General features: G+C 54.6%; 1 protein-coding gene across 6 annotated transcripts in view; it reads left to right on the top strand.

Annotated features, from left to right (window-relative positions):
* The window catches only part of CDH23 (cadherin related 23), a 398,494-nt gene that overhangs the window by 190,619 nt on the left and 190,745 nt on the right, over nt 1–17,130 (top strand). For all 6 annotated transcript variants that reach the window (XM_046653203.1, XM_046653202.1, XM_046653200.1 and 3 more), the window contains 2 exons: nt 14,950–15,062; nt 16,698–16,886. In XM_046653203.1, coding sequence (XP_046509159.1) covers nt 14,950–15,062; nt 16,698–16,886 — 302 coding nt within the window. The remainder of the gene's footprint in view (nt 1–14,949; nt 15,063–16,697; nt 16,887–17,130) is intronic.

Below are 17,130 nucleotides of genomic sequence, written 5' to 3'. Positions count from 1 at the left end.
ACATACACACACATCACACACACACACCACACATCATATCACACACACACACACTGCACATCACACACACATCACACACACACACCACACATCATACACATCACACACACACACTGCACATCATACACATCACACCACACATCATACACATCACACACACACATCACACACACATACACACACATCACACACATACACACACCTGTCCAGGACCCCAGCCTTCGTCAGAGAAGCAGGGCAAGGCTCACGGGCAAGTGTGAACCATGAAATCTTTGGGACAGCACAGAGGCTGATGTCACACCCCCGTGTGTCCCCCCCGGGTGACGTTGGTGACACTTTACCACATTTGCTTCTGGTCTTTGCTGCTCTTTTGGCTCTTGTTTAAGAAGTGAAACCGCGAGACTGCTGACGGCCCCGCCTTCCGCTCTCGGTGCTCTCGGACGCTCGGGCTCTGAGCACTGAGCAGAGAGGGTCAGCGCCTCTGAGCCCAAGGTGGCTCCAGAAGCAGCACCGCCTTGAGTGTGTCTGTGTCTCAGGTGACGTTCGGGAGCCGGTGGTTTCGCCTGGCATGATAACGGCTTGCTGGGCCGCGTGTAAGAAGTCCCTGTCAGAGGTGCATCCGCGTCTGAGGATGAGCCGGCGCTGGCTCCAAGCGCTCCAGGGAGAGGTTGGGGGGCGGCGAGCGTAGCAGAGGAAAGCTGGCCGCGCTCCGAGGGCGGTCGGGCCTGGTGACGGGTACCTGGGCTTCACTGCGTTCTCGTCTCTACGTTTGTTCATCTTTGACATTTTCCGCAGTGAAAAATGGTTTTTCTTAGTGGTCCCAAAGCTGCCGAGGGACCCACCACATCGGACTGTGGCCTGGTCGGGCACCCAGACTCGAGCCAGGATTGAGATCGACCCTTCTGGTGCCAGTGCTGCCTCTAACTTGCTGTGTGGTCTTGGCCAACTTACTCCCTGTCTCTGACCCTCAGTTTCCCAGGGGAGAAGTGAAAGTCTGAACCTGATGTGCTCTGAGCACCCTTCCGTCTTCCATCTGGGACACTGGGCACATCTACCTCATGTGCTCAGAGACCCCACTGGAGGGTAACTGTGGGAACAGCCCCTTTTATACCTTCAGTTTTCTCAGTGGGTTTCCAATACCACCCCTCAAGAGAACCTTTGCAAAAAGGATTCTGTGGCCAAATGCGTTCGAGAGACACTACATCACAACATCCTTGTCCTGGCAGGTCACAATGCACATTAGCACATTAAAGGCTCTGACAGGTCCTGCAGTGAAGATACCTGTTCAGCGTTTCCCAAATTTATTTGACCACAGACGCTTTTAAAGTTGGCCTTTCCTGTGTACCCCATGCGTCAGATTTCCCGGGGACACCCTCTGGGAAACTTTGACCTTCCTCGGGCCCCATAGGACAAATTTGCCATCTTTTCTTGTGAATGTGATGATTCTGACTCATTTTCAGTAGAACACAAGATTTTTTTTTCCACATTGTTGGGTGGATTTTATACTTGACTAAATCTGCAGTTTTTTCCCCCAATCATCCCCTGACCAGAAACATCTGCTTTGGTGTTGCACTCTGAGTCACTGACCAGATACTGGAAAGCCCTCCAACCTCAGGAGACTGGGCCTTTGCTGGTGGGCCTTCTGGAGGCTGTGCGTCTGGGGAGGAGCAGGAGAGAGCACAGGCTTTGGCATGTAAGCCTGTGGGTTCAAATTCCAGCTCAACTGCTTACCAGCCACGTGACTGGGGACAAATTCTTTGGGCCCCCCCCTCGGTTTATGGATCAGTGAGGTGGTAGTGAGATTTACGCAGCACACGATGAGTCGAATACCTGGTTTCCTTCCTTTCTCGAAAGAATTTACAACAAATAGTATTTATTGAGCACTTCGATGTGCTGAACTCAATACATGCATTACCTGCTTTTTTTATTTTTTTATTTTTTATTTTATTTTATTTTATTTTTCTTTTTCTCCCCAAAGCCCCCCAGTACATAGTTGTATATTTCTCGTTATGGGTTATTCTAGTTGTGTTATGTGGGACGCTGCCTCAGCGTGGTTTGATGAGCAGTGCCATGTCCGCGCCCAGGAATCGAACCAACAAAACACTGGGCCGCCTGCAGCGGAGCGCGCAAACTTAACCACTTGGCCACGGGGCCAGCCCCCATGCATTACCCGCTTTTGTCTTCTCATCAGCTCTATGAGATAGGTATTATCCTCTCCTTTTGCAGCCAAAGGACCTAAAGCCCAGAGAGGGTGAGTAACTTGACCACAGTCACACAGCTTGTGAGGAGTGATGCTGAGATTTTAGTCATGGTCCTAGCCACTACAACATCTGCCCCTTTCCAAAAGATCAGATCCAGACAAAGAGGAGTTGATCCTCTGGCCCTCGGGAGCCTCTCCTGCCCAGGCAGTGTTTCTTGGTCCTCGAGTAGCCTAGATGGCATGATGTCAGGCCCTATGCATCCTTGGCTGAGCGCTCAGAGACAACTGTGGAATCCTAGAACCAAGAGTCCGTGGGGACTTCCAGGTGCCCTGAAACCCCAGGCCCCCAGCCTGTCTCTCAGGGCCCCTCTGGACACCAGCACTCCCCCTCATCTGCCTCAGCTGGGACAGCTAGCTCTGTTTTGGGCTATTTTATTTACTGGGCTTCTGTGCGAGATTTTGTCTGATAAGAGGATTTGCTATGAAAACAAAGACACTTGAAAAAACACTGCCATCAAAAAGTCCCCTCTTTTTTAAACAGGGGAGGACCCTGAAGCCCAGAGAGGTTAAGTAACCTGCCCAGGGTCCCCAGCTGTCCTCCTGAGCCCCAGGCCGTTCTCTGTCCTCTCTTCAGGACTCAGAGCAGGGGCCAGGCTCAGGGGGCTGTGCAGCCCCCAGGGAGCCCCTCAAGGTCAGTTGTCCGGGCCGGCTCTGCCAGCTGGTGGCCAGTTTCTATGAAGATAACTGTGTCTGAGGCTGGCTCCCTGAACCTCGTCCGACCACATCTATTTCTGAGCCGCGGAGCCCTGACGGAGCACAATTTGACTCATAAATTACCCAGCCCAAGGCGTGTGCAATGGGCTCTCCTTCCCAGATTTGAAAGTCATTCGCTCTGGAACCTGCCGCACTTGGGGCCGGAGCCGGGCGGCTGAGGGCCTGTTGGGACCAGCACTCGGGGAGGGAAAGGGACAGGGGATGTGGGAGGACTCTGCCACTCAGGGAGCACTGCCAGCTCCGTGCTGGTCCTCTCGTTGAATCCTCCCAGCAGCCCCAAGGGACAAATTCCACTATTATCTCTTCTTGGTGGGTGAGGAGACTGAGGCTCTAGTCACGTGGCCAGAAGTAGTGGAGCCAGGATTCAAACTCAGGGCTCTCTGATGCCCGAGGTTCTGCCACATGATCACGATGATGACGAGACAAGGAAGTGAGCAGGCGGCAGTTAGAGCACGAGGTTGGACCCTGGGAAATAGGATTGGAAGGCAAGGTTCCGGGGCGCCAGGCCTCCTCGTCCCACGGACGTCAGTGTGTGCCTGCCACCACGCTGCACCGCACCCCACCCCCTTCTCCACAATCTTTTCTCTCTAACGTCATCCAGTTCCAGGTGCTACTTCCTTCCACCTGCCCAGACAACTGGTTCACCTTCTTGATACATACCTGACATCCACTCAGCACTTCACAGTTTGTAGAGCATTTTCAGATCCATTATCTCATTGAACCTCCAAAGAGGCCAGGGAGTCTGGCAGGTATTCTCACCCACGATGAGGAAACTGAGGCTCAGAGAGGCCCACAAGCCCACAAGCCTAATCCAGTCTCCTAACCTCATGTCAAGTTCCTTTATGAGTTCTTCCTTGTACATGTGTTTTGTCCTTCCCCTGCGGGTGACCAGGCTTCCCCATCAGATGGTGGGCTCCCTGGGGGCATTACCCACGCCCCCCGACCTGTGCCTGGTACAGAGAGGCCCAGCAGTGTGGTCGGTGGTCTCTGTGCCGCCATCCCCTAAGAAGCCCCGTCCCCTGGTCCTGTCTTTCCATATCCACTGCTGGGTCAGAGCAGAGGTGCTGGAGCGGGGGAGACTGCAGCCAGGATGACGGACAGCACGCACCCCCCTTTCGTGCTTCCGTCTCCTTGGGCATCTGATCACTATCCTCTTTGTTTTCTTAAGTGTCTCCCCTCCTCCTTCCCCCACTCACACTCCCCCTCTGGACAAGGCCTTTCAGATCATCAAATATCAAACGCCTCTTATGCGAGGACTGAGATGGCTTTATCGGAGCCCGTAAATCTCCCAGCGCCTGACGCCCTCTGGAGTGCCAAGCCTCGGGTGAGTTATGTGAGCCGGCCCGCTGTGGGCAGAGCGGGCCGCCCTCTGGGGACAGGCTGAGGACCGGCGCATCTCGGCTCCCACCCTCGGCCCATAGGGGCGCTCCGGTGAGGGTGGGAATGGGTGTTCTGGGCCCACCTGCCCCAGGCCCTGGAGGTATAACCAGGCTGCAGGCCAGTGAGCAGGTGGGTCCCGGAGGGATCTGCTGCCCTCTGCCTTCCTCCGCCTCACCTTGCTGGTCTCCTGGCCAGCCTCCAGCCCCTAGGGCCGAGGGAGTAGCCGCCCCACTCAGGAGAGACCACGGCGACCATGGGGGACTTTTGAGACCTGAGAGACCCTGTCCTAATCCTAGCACAGTCACTCAGCAGCCACGTGTCCCTGGGTGTGTCACTTCCCTGACTGAGCCTCAGTTTCCCCGTCTCATAAATGGGGTAGCCGTGCTGGCCTCAGGGCATTTTGAGAATCCAGTGAGCTCGTTCATATGAACAAAGATGAAGAGCACTCTGCCAACGGGCAAAAGCAAGGTCGTCCCCATCTCTGGCCAGTCAGCCTGGCCTGGAGTCCTGGATCTGCTACTTCCCAGCAGAGGGACTTCAGGCAAATCACCTAATCCCCCCGTGCCTCAGTTTTCTCACCTGTAAAATGGGAATAGTGATAATAATGGGAATAATGCTGCTGTTGCTGACGCCCTGCACGTGGAGGTGCCGTGAGGAGTAATTGACTAACACACGTGAAGTGCCCAGGACCTGCCCGACACACAGTGGGCCCGCCGTCACAGCCCTGTTCTTGCTTCTTTTCTCACTGCCATCGCCCAGTCCACGCCCTCAGCATCAGCAGGTCTTCCTACCTCCAGGGACTCCCCCGAGGATGAAAGTGCAAACTGCTTACTTGGCATTCAAGGCTCCCGCCTCCGGGCATTGGCCACTCCTGACACCACTTCCTGAACTCTGTGCTCCTGCTGGCTCCCACGCTGTGGAATGATGACACCCCCCCCCCCACCCCCGTCCTCGTGCTAGCCCCTGACAGGACTGCCCTCTGCCTCCCTGTACTTGCCCAGCCTGCCCTCCCAGTCCCCGCTGCAGGAGCCCGACCCCTCCTGGCCCCGGCACGAGCCCCGTGGGCCGCCCTCAGCAGGGCTGGGCGCTGCCCTCACAGGGCCTGTTTCTTTATCAGACTGGACGTCCCTTGGGAGCAGAGACTTCATCTCATGCTGCTCAGCCTCCCCAGAGCCTTGCTGACCCTCTGTGAGCAGATTCCTTCCTTTGTCCTGGCTGACGTGGCAGCGGCCAGGGCAGGAAAGGTCCCCGTCCTCAGGGAGATTAAGTTCAGCAAGTTGTCTTTAGTGCCGCTGGTAACCAGGTAGAGGAAGAATTGCTCACTAGAGCAAATCCATTTCCAAGTCAGTCTGCACCTGGCCCCAGCTGAAAACACAGACGCGGATCATCAAACATCGGGGACCTTTTTTGTGGTAAAATATACATGGCATAACACTGACTGCGTTAAAGTGTCCTGTTCAGTGGCATTAAGTACATTCACAATGTTGTGCAACCATCACCACTGTCTAGTTCTAGAACTTTGGAGATTATTCTTTAAATGAACTCATATTAACTTGTTTTTTAACAAATATAATTCAAATAAGTTAAAAGGGAAAAGTCGAAATGGTTCTGGAGCAGTGGTTCTCAACTAGGAACCGCTGTGCCACCCGCCCCCCCAGGGACATTTGGCAATGTCTGAAGAATCTTTGGTGTCACAGGTAGGGGAAGGGGTGTTACTGGTATGTAGGGGTTGGAGGCCGGGGACGTTGCTAGATGTCATAGGGTGCATCGCGTCCCCACAGCAAAGGCTCGTCTGGCCCGAATGTCAGTAGTGCTGTGATGAGAGCCCCGTTCAAGCATCGCCACTCAGATAATCTTTGTAACGTTTTGTTAACATTTCATTTCTTTTTCTTTGCATATATTTTTCAGCAACAACAAAAAAAAGTCTTACAGAACTATGCTATTTTGTGACTCCTTTAAAGAAAAACGTGTCTTCAACATCTGTCTTTTCAAGTCACCAGCTTCTTCCTGCAGCATTATTTTTGGTGGCTGACCGAAGCCTACCCCATAGCTTATTTAACTGCTCCCCGCTGTGGGACACTTAGGCTGTTCTCAGTTTTCCTTACTAACCAGCATCGTGGTGAACATCCTGGCAGCTGCATTTGTGGGCACATCCAGGATTATCCCTTCAGAGAGATTCCCTCAGTTGCAGAGTGAAGGTTCTTCAGCAAACGGGGAGATCCTGATCCAAGCCATAGCCCTTGGTGAGGTCTTGCCAATCCCCATTAAAGTGTCCTCGGAGGACCAGGGGCCGCCGGTCTGAGGCTCCCCATCCAGGGAGCCAGGCACTGCTGTGGGTAAGGGGCATGGCTTGACCCTTAGCAACCCTAGCATAATAGGTTTTACTATCCTTGGCTATTCAGGTTAATGTTTCATAAACTGGAGACGGTTATTAGCAAATTAATCAGAGTCCAGTTTGCGGTCTTATTAGGAGAGGTAATCACTTGTTGGTTTAAGTGAGCTTGATGAGAACCGTCGTCCTGTGAACCGCCAGCGGGACAAGCAGGCTGCAGTTCACACCTACCTGAGCGGCTTGGAGGTTGTCTCCCCCTGAGTGGACAGTAATAACTGTGATTAACTGAGACGCGCTCAGCTCAGACAGCAGAGCACTGTGGGCGCATCGGAGGGTAGGCTAGCCCCAACCGGAATTGCTAACTGGCTGCTCCCTCCTCAGGGCCCTGGCACATTATGGTCTCATGATGTGTGACCTTGTAAGTCATCCAGGACCCTTCTGACCTATGGCCTTTCACCCTGGCCTCAGAATGGCCCCCAGACGTCCCTGCTTCAGTCCATTCGTTCATTCACTCAGAGGACGTTGGTTGAGCACCTGCTGTGTAGCAGCTGGGCACTCGGGGAAGCCAATCCCTGCCCTCCTGGGGCTTACATTCTTGGGGGGGGCAGACAGACAAGAAGCAAACATGTACACAGAAGAAGAGAGAGGTTCAGAAAGTGGAAGTGCTTAGAAAGAAAGAAAACAGCGTAGCAGGGTAGAGAGAGACGGGTGAGGGTGGGACCGCGGCGTGAGGAGGAAGGGCTCCTCTGTGGAGGTGACATTTGAGCTGAGTGCGTAAAGCAGGCGAGGCCCCCAGCAAAGATCTGCAGCGAGAGGGTTCCAGATGGCTTCGGGAAAAGCTTTGGGGAGGGGGAGGCCTAACCCCACTCCTCGAGGGTCCCTCAGAGGGGCAGCAAGCTCTCAGCCTGCGTCTCTTCTCTGGTTGAAAGCCGAGGAAACCCACACCGCTGGTTGCCATATGTTGACCGTGGAGCTGATGAATGCAGCCCAGCCCAGGTACCACCCAGGACACGGCCCCTTTGTCAGCAGGCGGCTGAGTAACAATGTTTAATTCATAAGCTATCTTGCCCAAAGCCCAGATCTCAGACTGATTTCCCAATTTCCCTTATACAGTGATACAGCCCCACGCCAGTCAGAGTTCCTGGGCAGTGATGGGCCTGCAGGCCAGCCTGCCCCGTTGGCCCGGACGGCCAGGCTGCACACATGTGGCTGTTTATTGGGCATCCCTAGCGGGGGGCAAGGAAAACCCACGGGCCTCTGGGTAGCACAGGAACTCCAGCTCAGTGGGAGCTGGGTTTAAGTCTTTGCTCCACCCCTCACCACCTGAATGACCTAGTGGGAGTTGTTCTCTGTGCTTTAGTTTCCTCATCTGAGAAATGGGGATAATAGTACCCTGCCTCATGGGGGTTTTTGAAAATTGAGAAAGATATGCACACGAAACACTTTGCACAGTTCCAGCACAATACACGTTGGCTGCTGTGGGGAGAGCCCCTCACAGCTTGTTCTGGATGAGATGGGCCACAGTTGGGAATAGCCTGGTTTGAGTCTTCTTCTCAGAAAGCAGGCAGAGCAGGAAAAGAAGGAACAGGGACCAAAACGTGCACCTACTGTGTGCCAGGCACCACAATGGGTGCTTTACATACATGGTCACGCCTGGTCCTCACATAGCCCAGTGAGTGGGAACTGTTATCCACACTTTACAGATGAGGAATTTGGCTCAGAGGAGTTAGCGGTTTGCAGGAGGTCTCACGGCCGCTAAGTGGCAGATCTGTTGTTGGTGCCGACGTCTTTTCTCATCCTGTGAGCTTGTGCACAGTAGGCAGTCCTCACCTGGGTGTCGATGCAATAGACTGCAGACAGAGACTCTGAGTAGAGAGACCACCAGAGGGAAGCGGGGCAGATCCCAGTTCCACTCACTGCTCTGGCCAGTGTCCCTGGATCTGGACGAGGGGAGGGCGCGGCGACCAAGTCAGAGGCCGGCTGAGGGATCAGGGTCCCACAGGTCATCTCGTTCAGCCTCCTGCCTCCACTGAGTGGCTGGCGTTGGAGTGGGTGGATGCCGGGGCCCCGAGTCTGACTAATGCTTCGGCATGCAACAGATAGGTAATGAGCTGTGTCTGGGTACCACCGGGGACAGAAGCGAGAGACCCCAGCCCTTATCCTCAAGGCTGTGTTGGGTCTCTGGGCATGAGAACCAGGGAAGCCCCACGCCACGGGGCAGTTCGGAGGCAGCCCGCCCTGCACCGGGGCTCGGAGAGGGACAGAGGACACGGCCTCCAGGATGGGCTTCCTGAGGCCGGAGATGCTGGAGGTGGACCTTAAGAATGGGAAGGGCCCAGGAGGGAGCCCTTGGTTTTCCTTTAACTCGGAGGGCAGCGAGAGTGGTCGCCGTTAGCCCAGCGGAGCAGACAAAGCAATTGAAAGTCATCAACCTGTGTTCCCACACGCACCATCAGCCGCTCTAAACTGCTTTTCACCCCGACCCAGCTTTGCCACGGGTCAGGATGCTGCCTGCCAGATAACAAGGGGACAAGATGTGAGAGTGATGAGATTTGGCAGGGGCCAGGAGGAGGGGCGCCTGGGGAAGGGGAGTGCCTGCCAGCCTCGAAGGAACGAGGAGTTGGGAGGGGAAGCCCCCCACGACTCAAAGAGAACCACTCCTCCGCTCCCCAAGTCTGACCACCTACCCCCCTTTACCCCCTCCCGTCCTGGTTCCGTCTCCCCCTTCCTCCCCATCTTTGACCATAGTGTGACACAGAAGTCCTTTGCTTGACTCTGCTGCGCCCTCTAGCTGCCACTCTGCCTCTCTTGTTTTTCACACCAAACTCCCGCAGGCTTACCTGCCCTCACTGTCCCCACTTACGGGCCCCACCTTCCCTCAGGATCTCACAGTCTGACCTCTGGGGGCATCTGAAGATCCCAGCGGGGGCCTTCGCTGGATCTCCCGTCTCCGGAGCCTCTCTCTCTCGGCACTGTTTAACCCTGCTGACCATCTCTGACTCAGAACTTCCTCCTCTCCTGCTTCCAGGCTCCTGGCCCTGTGCTGGTTTCCCACCTCCTCTCTGACCACTGCCTGGCTGTCTAGATTTTCCTGCTTGTCCTCACTGCAGCTGCCTTGCCAGTGCCTGTGTGTGTCACCCCCTTTATGCTGACAGCTCCTATCTGCAGCCTGCCTTCCCACTCTAGTCCCCACTGTGGGCCCTCCCTGCCTAGAAGACATTGCCACATGGACATGCTGCTGCTACATAAAATCCTGTCATGGAGGAATTTATCCAGAACTTTCCAGAATGTATAATGGTTTTTAGCTGGGACTCCCTCTTGAGAAAAAAGCAGCTTTGTTGCCACTTCATTCTGTGAAGGATGATCTCTTATTTGTCTCACCTGGTTCCCTTGTCCCTTAGCACAATCCAGGTACAGCTGGAGTGCAAACGTGTGTAGGGCCAATGCCTGCAGAGAGGGAAAGAGGGACACCAATCCAAGCCCCGGCTGCCCATGTGCTGGTCACGTGGCCTGGGACACGTTATCTCACGTCTCTTGTGAGCCTGCTTCCTCACACTTAACACGGGATATCTTCTGATACTGTTATTGTGAAGACTAAGTAATATAATTTTGCCAACAGCTTAGCTCAGTGCCTGGCATTTGTACATGTTCACTAAATAGTAGCTACTGTTTTTAATAAATAGGAGAAAGAAGGCTGCGACTCCTTTGGCAGCCTTTCATGCTTTGGCAGGCTTGATTCACAGGCTCGCAGCCTCATTCTTGCAAATCTGAAGTCCTGACACCTGGAACTCCAGAGGAGGTAAATGCCCCCAAAGAGCCAGCGGGACCAGCAATGACCTGTGTGAGCACTTTAAGTCACCAGCTCCCAGAAGCCTTAGGGCGCTCGAGGTGCCACCCGACGCCACCCCAGAACCCCTCCCCTACCGGGTATCTCCATACACACCTGGGACAGCACCTGTCAGCCCAGGGGAAGCAGCTGCCCTCTGCTCAGCAATGGGGGCTGAACAGGTGAGAAGCGTCCCGTGAGCCTCCCCGGCCAGTCCCCATGGGACTTGCATAAAGGATGTCTGGGAGACCAGAGGGTTGACGTGGTGGTATCTGCTTCCAGGATAGCAGAGGAACTTTTGTCTGTGTGGCTGCCAAACCCACAGCCTCCCCACCCCCAAGGGAGGATGGTGGGAGAGGGGGATAAGGGAAGAAGCAAGGAAGTGATGACTCATCCTGAGGGGTGAGTGACGTAAGAGCAGAGGCCAGAGCCCTGGCTGCAATGCCCTGTGGACTAAGGGCTTTGCTCTGGACCTTGGCCTCAGAGCCACCACCTTGTACACATGGCCCTTGGTTGAGGCTGTCCTGGCAAGAGGAGGGGGTTGACTGTGCTCCTGCTGAGCAGATACCTCTGGGCACAGGCTCCCTGACTGAGGGTGGGATGGAGGAGGGGACCACGGTGGCATCATCTTGGCGAAGCACAGGCAGCCAACCTTTGTGGGGAGCTGCCTATGTGCCAGCATTGTATTAACTCATTTAATCTTCACAGCAACGCTTGGGGCTGGGGACTGTTGGTACCCCTGTTTTACAGACTAGGAAACTGAGGTCCAGATATGTTACGTAACTTGACCAAGTCCACCCACCTAGCAAGTAGCAGAACCATGATCTGAACCCATGCGGTCTGCCTCCAGAAGGCGTAATCTTAACCACCTCTCTACTCCATGGTGCTTTTCTTCAGGCACTTTAGCTCACAAGGACTTATGTGTTCAATGGTGTGATTATGTCATAAATGTCGATCTTTACTGTGAGACTGAAGGCATGAACCTTCAGTTCTCTATGATTCTCCAGCACCTTGCACACAGTAGGTGCTCACTAGGAACTCGAAGGAAGAGTGAACTAATCAATCAATCAGTCTTTGAGTGAGACCCACCATTCGCCCTCCCTGCTTGGGGCACAGGGCTCCCCTACTGGCCCCCCAGCCAGCATCCCAGTGACTGCTTATGTTGCCATGGTGACAGTAGGAACATCAGGGCCAGTGCCTCACTCAGGTGGCCTTGTCAGTTCTCTGGGTGTTGGTCCTGGGAGTTAGTGATTCATACTTGGCGGGAGGCTGGAGGGTTGAACTCCACGCAGATAGATATGTGAAAAAGAAGTGTGTGTGTGTGTGTGTGTGCATGTGTGTGTGTCAGGGGAGGGTCCCCGAGTTTGCATGTGTACCAGTGGGGGTATTTGCCTGCAGGCTTGTTGGGCAAATGCCTAGGTCAGGGGAAGGGGTGTTTTATGTGCTGGGGACAGACTCTGGGTTGGGGACAGGCAGCTTGGCCACGAGCAGGGCGAAGGTGCTGAGGGGGAGATGCAAGTGAGTTCCAGGGTAGATAAGCCCGTTGTCCAGCCCAAGAACCAAAGCACATCGCTCAACAAGGGGCTTCTGGTTTGTGAATGATTTATAGGAAAACCTTACGAAGATGAAAATTGAATCACATTTAGTTAAACATCTGATAGTTTCCTTTATTGGGAGAATAAATTCATATGAAAATCCAGAATGATGAGGTGCCGGCCATGGGGGCTGGGGAGGGGCCCATGTCTTGTGTGGTGGGAGAGGGGGTGGGTGCAAGAGGCTCTGAGGTCTTCCTCAGGGCCGCCCCTCAGCTCAGCATTTAGGGGCTCAGAGGATCCCACCCCCAAAGGGCCTGCGATGTCTGTGCTTCACCCACCTCAGCACCGATCTCCCCGTAATGCCAACACCTGGTTGAGGGCTGCATCCCTCACCTGAACGTGTCCCTGGCACCTTGCGGGAGCTCAGTACTCATTTGTTGGGGGGATTGGCTCATGATGAAAGCGTCCCTCCTCTCCTTCCCCAGCGGCGGAATTCCCCACTAAAGACACTCCCGTCTATCTGTGTGCATGTGCCCCCTTGCCGCCCTGGCCGCCTCACTGCACAGACACAGCAAGAAGGCAGGAAGCCTTAGGCAATGGGAGGCTGCAGTGAGGTCCCCTCACTGGCCCTCTGTCAGAGTCCCCAAAGCCCACAGTCTGAGAGTGACAGGAGACCTGAACAGGCTCTGCAGTCATCAGCAAGCTCTCGCCTGCCTCAGCCACCCCTGCAGCAGGCTGGGAGGACGGGGCGGGAGCAGCCTCCAGCCACCATGTGGGTGGAAATGGGCTGCTTCTCAGACCAGCCCCTGTCCCACAGTCTACAGCTAGAAGAGGAAGTGCTCTCCCCTCTGCTTTTGCTCCAGGTAATCCAGAGATGATATGTGCCCCTACTGTGCGCAGCTCCCTTTAGAGCCAGCAGGGGGAGGAGCCAGGAGTACAGCAGCTTCCATGTATGTGGAAGGCCTGGTGTTAGTTCCCTCCTATGGAATCACTGTGCACCCACCCCCCTCCCCAAGCCTGCCCATGCTCCAGGCCCAGCTCAAACAGCACTTGCTGAGTACTTATTTTGTGCCAGGAACTGTTCCAAGCCTGTATGTATATATTTTTTTCACACTCATTTAATTCTCAGAACTCTTTGAGGTAGATCCATTATCCCCATTTTACAGATGAGGAGATGAAGACACAGAGTTAGGTAAGTTGCCCAAGGTCACACAGCTAGACAGTGGTGTAGGGACTTATTGCCACCTCCTCCGTGAAGCTTTCCTTCCTTGAGCCTTCCCGTGTGTAACCAGCCTCACTCTGCTGTGAACTCAGAGATGCTGATTCTTGTGGGTGTCGAAGCTCCCATACCAGACTGCAAGTGCTTCAGGGTCAGAATTCCTGGCAGCCTGGCATCAGCATCCCCCGCAGTGCCAAGCACGGGCCTGGTCATAGGATGGCCTGTGCAGGGGATGGCTGAGCGTGTAAATGAACTGACACACTCCTTGATGAGGAAGAGGGAAGAGTGGAACTGGGATTTTCCCAGGTGAGCTCACAGCCTGGTGGGAAGGGCACAAGGGCAAGTGCTGGGCCCAGGTGGGCTGGGAGCAGCCGTCCTTCAGGAGCGTGCTTGCCACAGTGTGCCAACGCTGGCCAGGTCCCCGGAGGGACAGTCTGAAAGACCCCAGTCTTCAGGGGGCTTTGAGGCTGGGTGGAGAGATCACATGAACACACAGGAAGCAACCGGAGAATGTACAGAACAGTGTCTGCTGCCTGTGGGGCTGGAGGGGTCAGCCTGGAGGTAGGACGCCTTCCTGGAGGAGGCGGAGGAGGGCTGGCCCGGGTGGGAGGAAGGCGACACTGAAAGATGAGGAGGCGGAAATGAACACAGTGATGTGGGGAACCTGAGGAAGCCGCTGTGAGCGCTCGCGGAGCCTGCAGGGGGAGCATGAAACAAAGTGGGTCGGGGAGAGGGGTGCACACAGGCCTCTGTCTGAGCCAGTGTCTTTTGTCTATGATTTTTGCCAATACGTGCTTTAAATTTTAATAAGTACTTAAAATAAATACTTATTCTTAAAATTGAGTTATTTGTTAACTTATAATTTTTGTAAGAGGAAACTTTGTATCACTGCAATATAGAAAATTAGAATAAAATAGAAAATGACCTTAAAAATAAGTAGAAAGGAAGCAAAATGAGGTTTCTTCCTTAGTCCGTTGAAGCTGCTATAACAAAAGACCGCAGACCGGGTGGCTTACAAACATCAGAAGTCGATATCTCACGGCTCTGGAGGCTGGAAGTCCAAGATCAGAGGGCCTGGGCCTGGCCGGGTGAGGGCGGCTGTCTGGTTCACAGGTAGCGCCTTCTCCCGTGTCCTCGCCTGGTGGAAGGGGCGAGGGAGCTCTCTGGGGTCTGTTATCGGGGACTCAGCCCGTTGGTGAGGGCTCCGCCTGCATGACCTAGGCACCGCCCGAGGGCCCCCCTCCTAGTGCCGTTGTGTGCGGGCTTAGGATTTCACCGTGTGAATTCTGGGGGGACACAATGTTCAGACCATGGCGGATGCTGAGTCCTACCTGGGTGCTGCTCCCTTTGGAAGGCTCTGGACCTGAAGCCTGCTCTCTCTTTGTTAAAAAGGAGAACAAGCAAGACTTAGAGTGGTGTTAGACACATATTAGCACCAAACCAAGACTTTCTCCTGACTTAGAGAGATGGGAGGAAGACTGAAAGGACATAAGGTTCTCTTTCTATGAATCATCGCTGCCACTGCCTGGGCCGTGTCCTCAGAGCGCTCCCCATCACTGCTGGAGCTGGCATCTGTTTTAAGTTACTGATCATCCTTAACGCCCAGGGAGGTGCCCTGGCCCCAGCCCCATGTCCACTGGCCCGGGGCCCCAGTCATACCTGGAATGTTACTTTCTCGTGCAGGGAATACCAACAGTATCTTCGCCCTGGACTACATCAGCGGAGCGCTGACCTTGAACGGCCTACTGGACCGGGAAAATCCCCTGTACAGCCACGGCTTCATCCTGACGGTGAAGGTGAGAGCCAGGCAGCGGGCACCTCCATCACATGGAGAGGGGATGCCCACGCCATGGGGCCAGCCTCCAGCAGTGCTCCAGGAGGCGTCTCGCAGCCTGCACTATTCCCAGGACTCATGCCCAAGGCCCCTGTCGTGAAGGAAGAACGCTTCTCACGTGTAGGCTGTGTCAGGGAGCTGGCTGGGTGCTCAAGCCATTATCAGAGACCATATAGGATCTGGACTTTTATCCCCATATTAGGGACGAGGAGGCACATGGCAGGTGCTTACCCCATGGTCCTCACTGCTATCCGTGATGCCACGTTCTCTGTTGTAGCCACCTCAGATGGCTAGGTTTATACCATTTCTGGGGTTTTGTCCCATTTCTAGTTCTCACAGCTTCTGTGGGGCTATTACCTGGGTAGGAAACAGCAGTGCAGTGGGTCCCCACCCAGGAGGTGTGGTGGAGCTGCAACCGCCTGCCACTCATGGCTGGTTTTAATTAAAATCAGTGACTTGTGGAGCCATTCCCTGGGAAACCCATTTAGGGTATGGATCCTGCTTGGGCCATAAGGTCCTCCCCAGCCCCAGCCATCAATTGAGGTGGGGGCGGGGGTGGGGGGCACAAGGACTGTGAGGAGAAGGGCTCTGGGAACAAGGCCCTTCCTTCGGCGTGGGGAGGATGGTGCTGCCCAGCCTGGCCCTTAATTGCTCTCCTTGACCTTGAGAGGGCCTGCGGCAGCAATGGATTGACTGGCCCTCACTCGCCCTCTGGCTCCTTCCTCTTCAGCCGCTGTACACGTGAGGCTGCTAACACTGCCTTTCCCCCACCCAGTGCCAAGCCCGCGGGCCCCCTCAGCCTCCCCTCGGGTCTCTGCTCCCTTCCTGCAGAGCGGGCAGCTCCATGAGAGACCTGCTCCTCAGTCCCAACACTGTCCCCAACTCACTGTGGGACCCTGAGCCCACTTTGTCCATCTTTATATAAAATGTGAGGTGACTTCCCAAACGTGGCTGTGAATCCAAATGCCCAGGGAACTGGTGACAGACACCTAGTCCTGGGCCTCTCGCCCGAGGTTCTGGTCGCGAAGTTTGCAGTCGGAACTGGGAATGGGTATTCTGGAGCCCGGGGGCCCTGGTGCAGAGACTGAGCCCCCAGGCATCTTAGTCCATCTATTGCTGAGTCCTACCCAGATCCTCATGGTGCCTGGCATGGTGTTCAGTCCATAGCAGATACTGAATTAAGTTTTAACTACCTGCTAGCACAAAATTCTTGGCCTCGGTTTCATCATCAGCCAAATTGAATAAAGACTCTCCCTTTGCCCCTTGACAAGCCCTCAGATCTGTCTGGTCATCCCCACTTCACCTCATCCCCTTGGTTCTAGCATGCTACAGCCTGAGTTTGATATCTACTGTGGCTGTGTGTCCTTGTCCTTGTGAAGTTACTTAACCTCTCTGAGCTTCAGTTTCCTCATTGGTAAAATGAGGGTCAGTAAAATGGGGATGCTAATGATAGAATCTCCTCTTGGGGTTGTCGTGAGGATTGGATGGAACAATTCACATAAAGCACAGTGCTTCTCATTGGGAAGCCTTGGTAGTGATAGCTATTATTGTGATTATGGCCACCTTCATCCCCAGGGTGTTTGTCCTCTATCTGCAGGGCACAGAGCTGAATGATGACCGCACCCCATCCAATGCCACAGTCACCACGACCTTCAACATCCTGGTTATTGACATCAATGACAATGCCCCAGAGTTCAACAGCTCTGAGTACAGCGTGGCCATCACTGAGCTGGCACAGGTCGGCTTTGCCCTCCCCCTCTTCATCCAGGTGGTGGACAAGGACGAGGTGAGTCCCTGGAACGCATGGCTCCTCCAGACCCACCGCTCTGCCTGGGCTGTACACCCCTGGGAAGGACACCATCTGTAGAACAGAAGCAAACATTGCTGCGCCCTCTCCTGCTGTGTCCTAAGAATGATGAGGCTACAAAAGTCGGTGGTCTCTAAGCTTTCGGATCACTCCTTTGCACCCTGCGAAGAGCGTGTGCACACACACCTCCCATAGGCAGTATTTATTTAGAAATTGTACACGT

The sequence above is a fragment of the Equus quagga genome, chromosome 2, assembly GCF_021613505.1.
Source record: "Equus quagga isolate Etosha38 chromosome 2, UCLA_HA_Equagga_1.0, whole genome shotgun sequence".
Classification (NCBI taxonomy): domain Eukaryota; kingdom Metazoa; phylum Chordata; class Mammalia; order Perissodactyla; family Equidae; genus Equus; species Equus quagga.
This window is presented reverse-complemented; position numbering and strand designations above follow the sequence as displayed.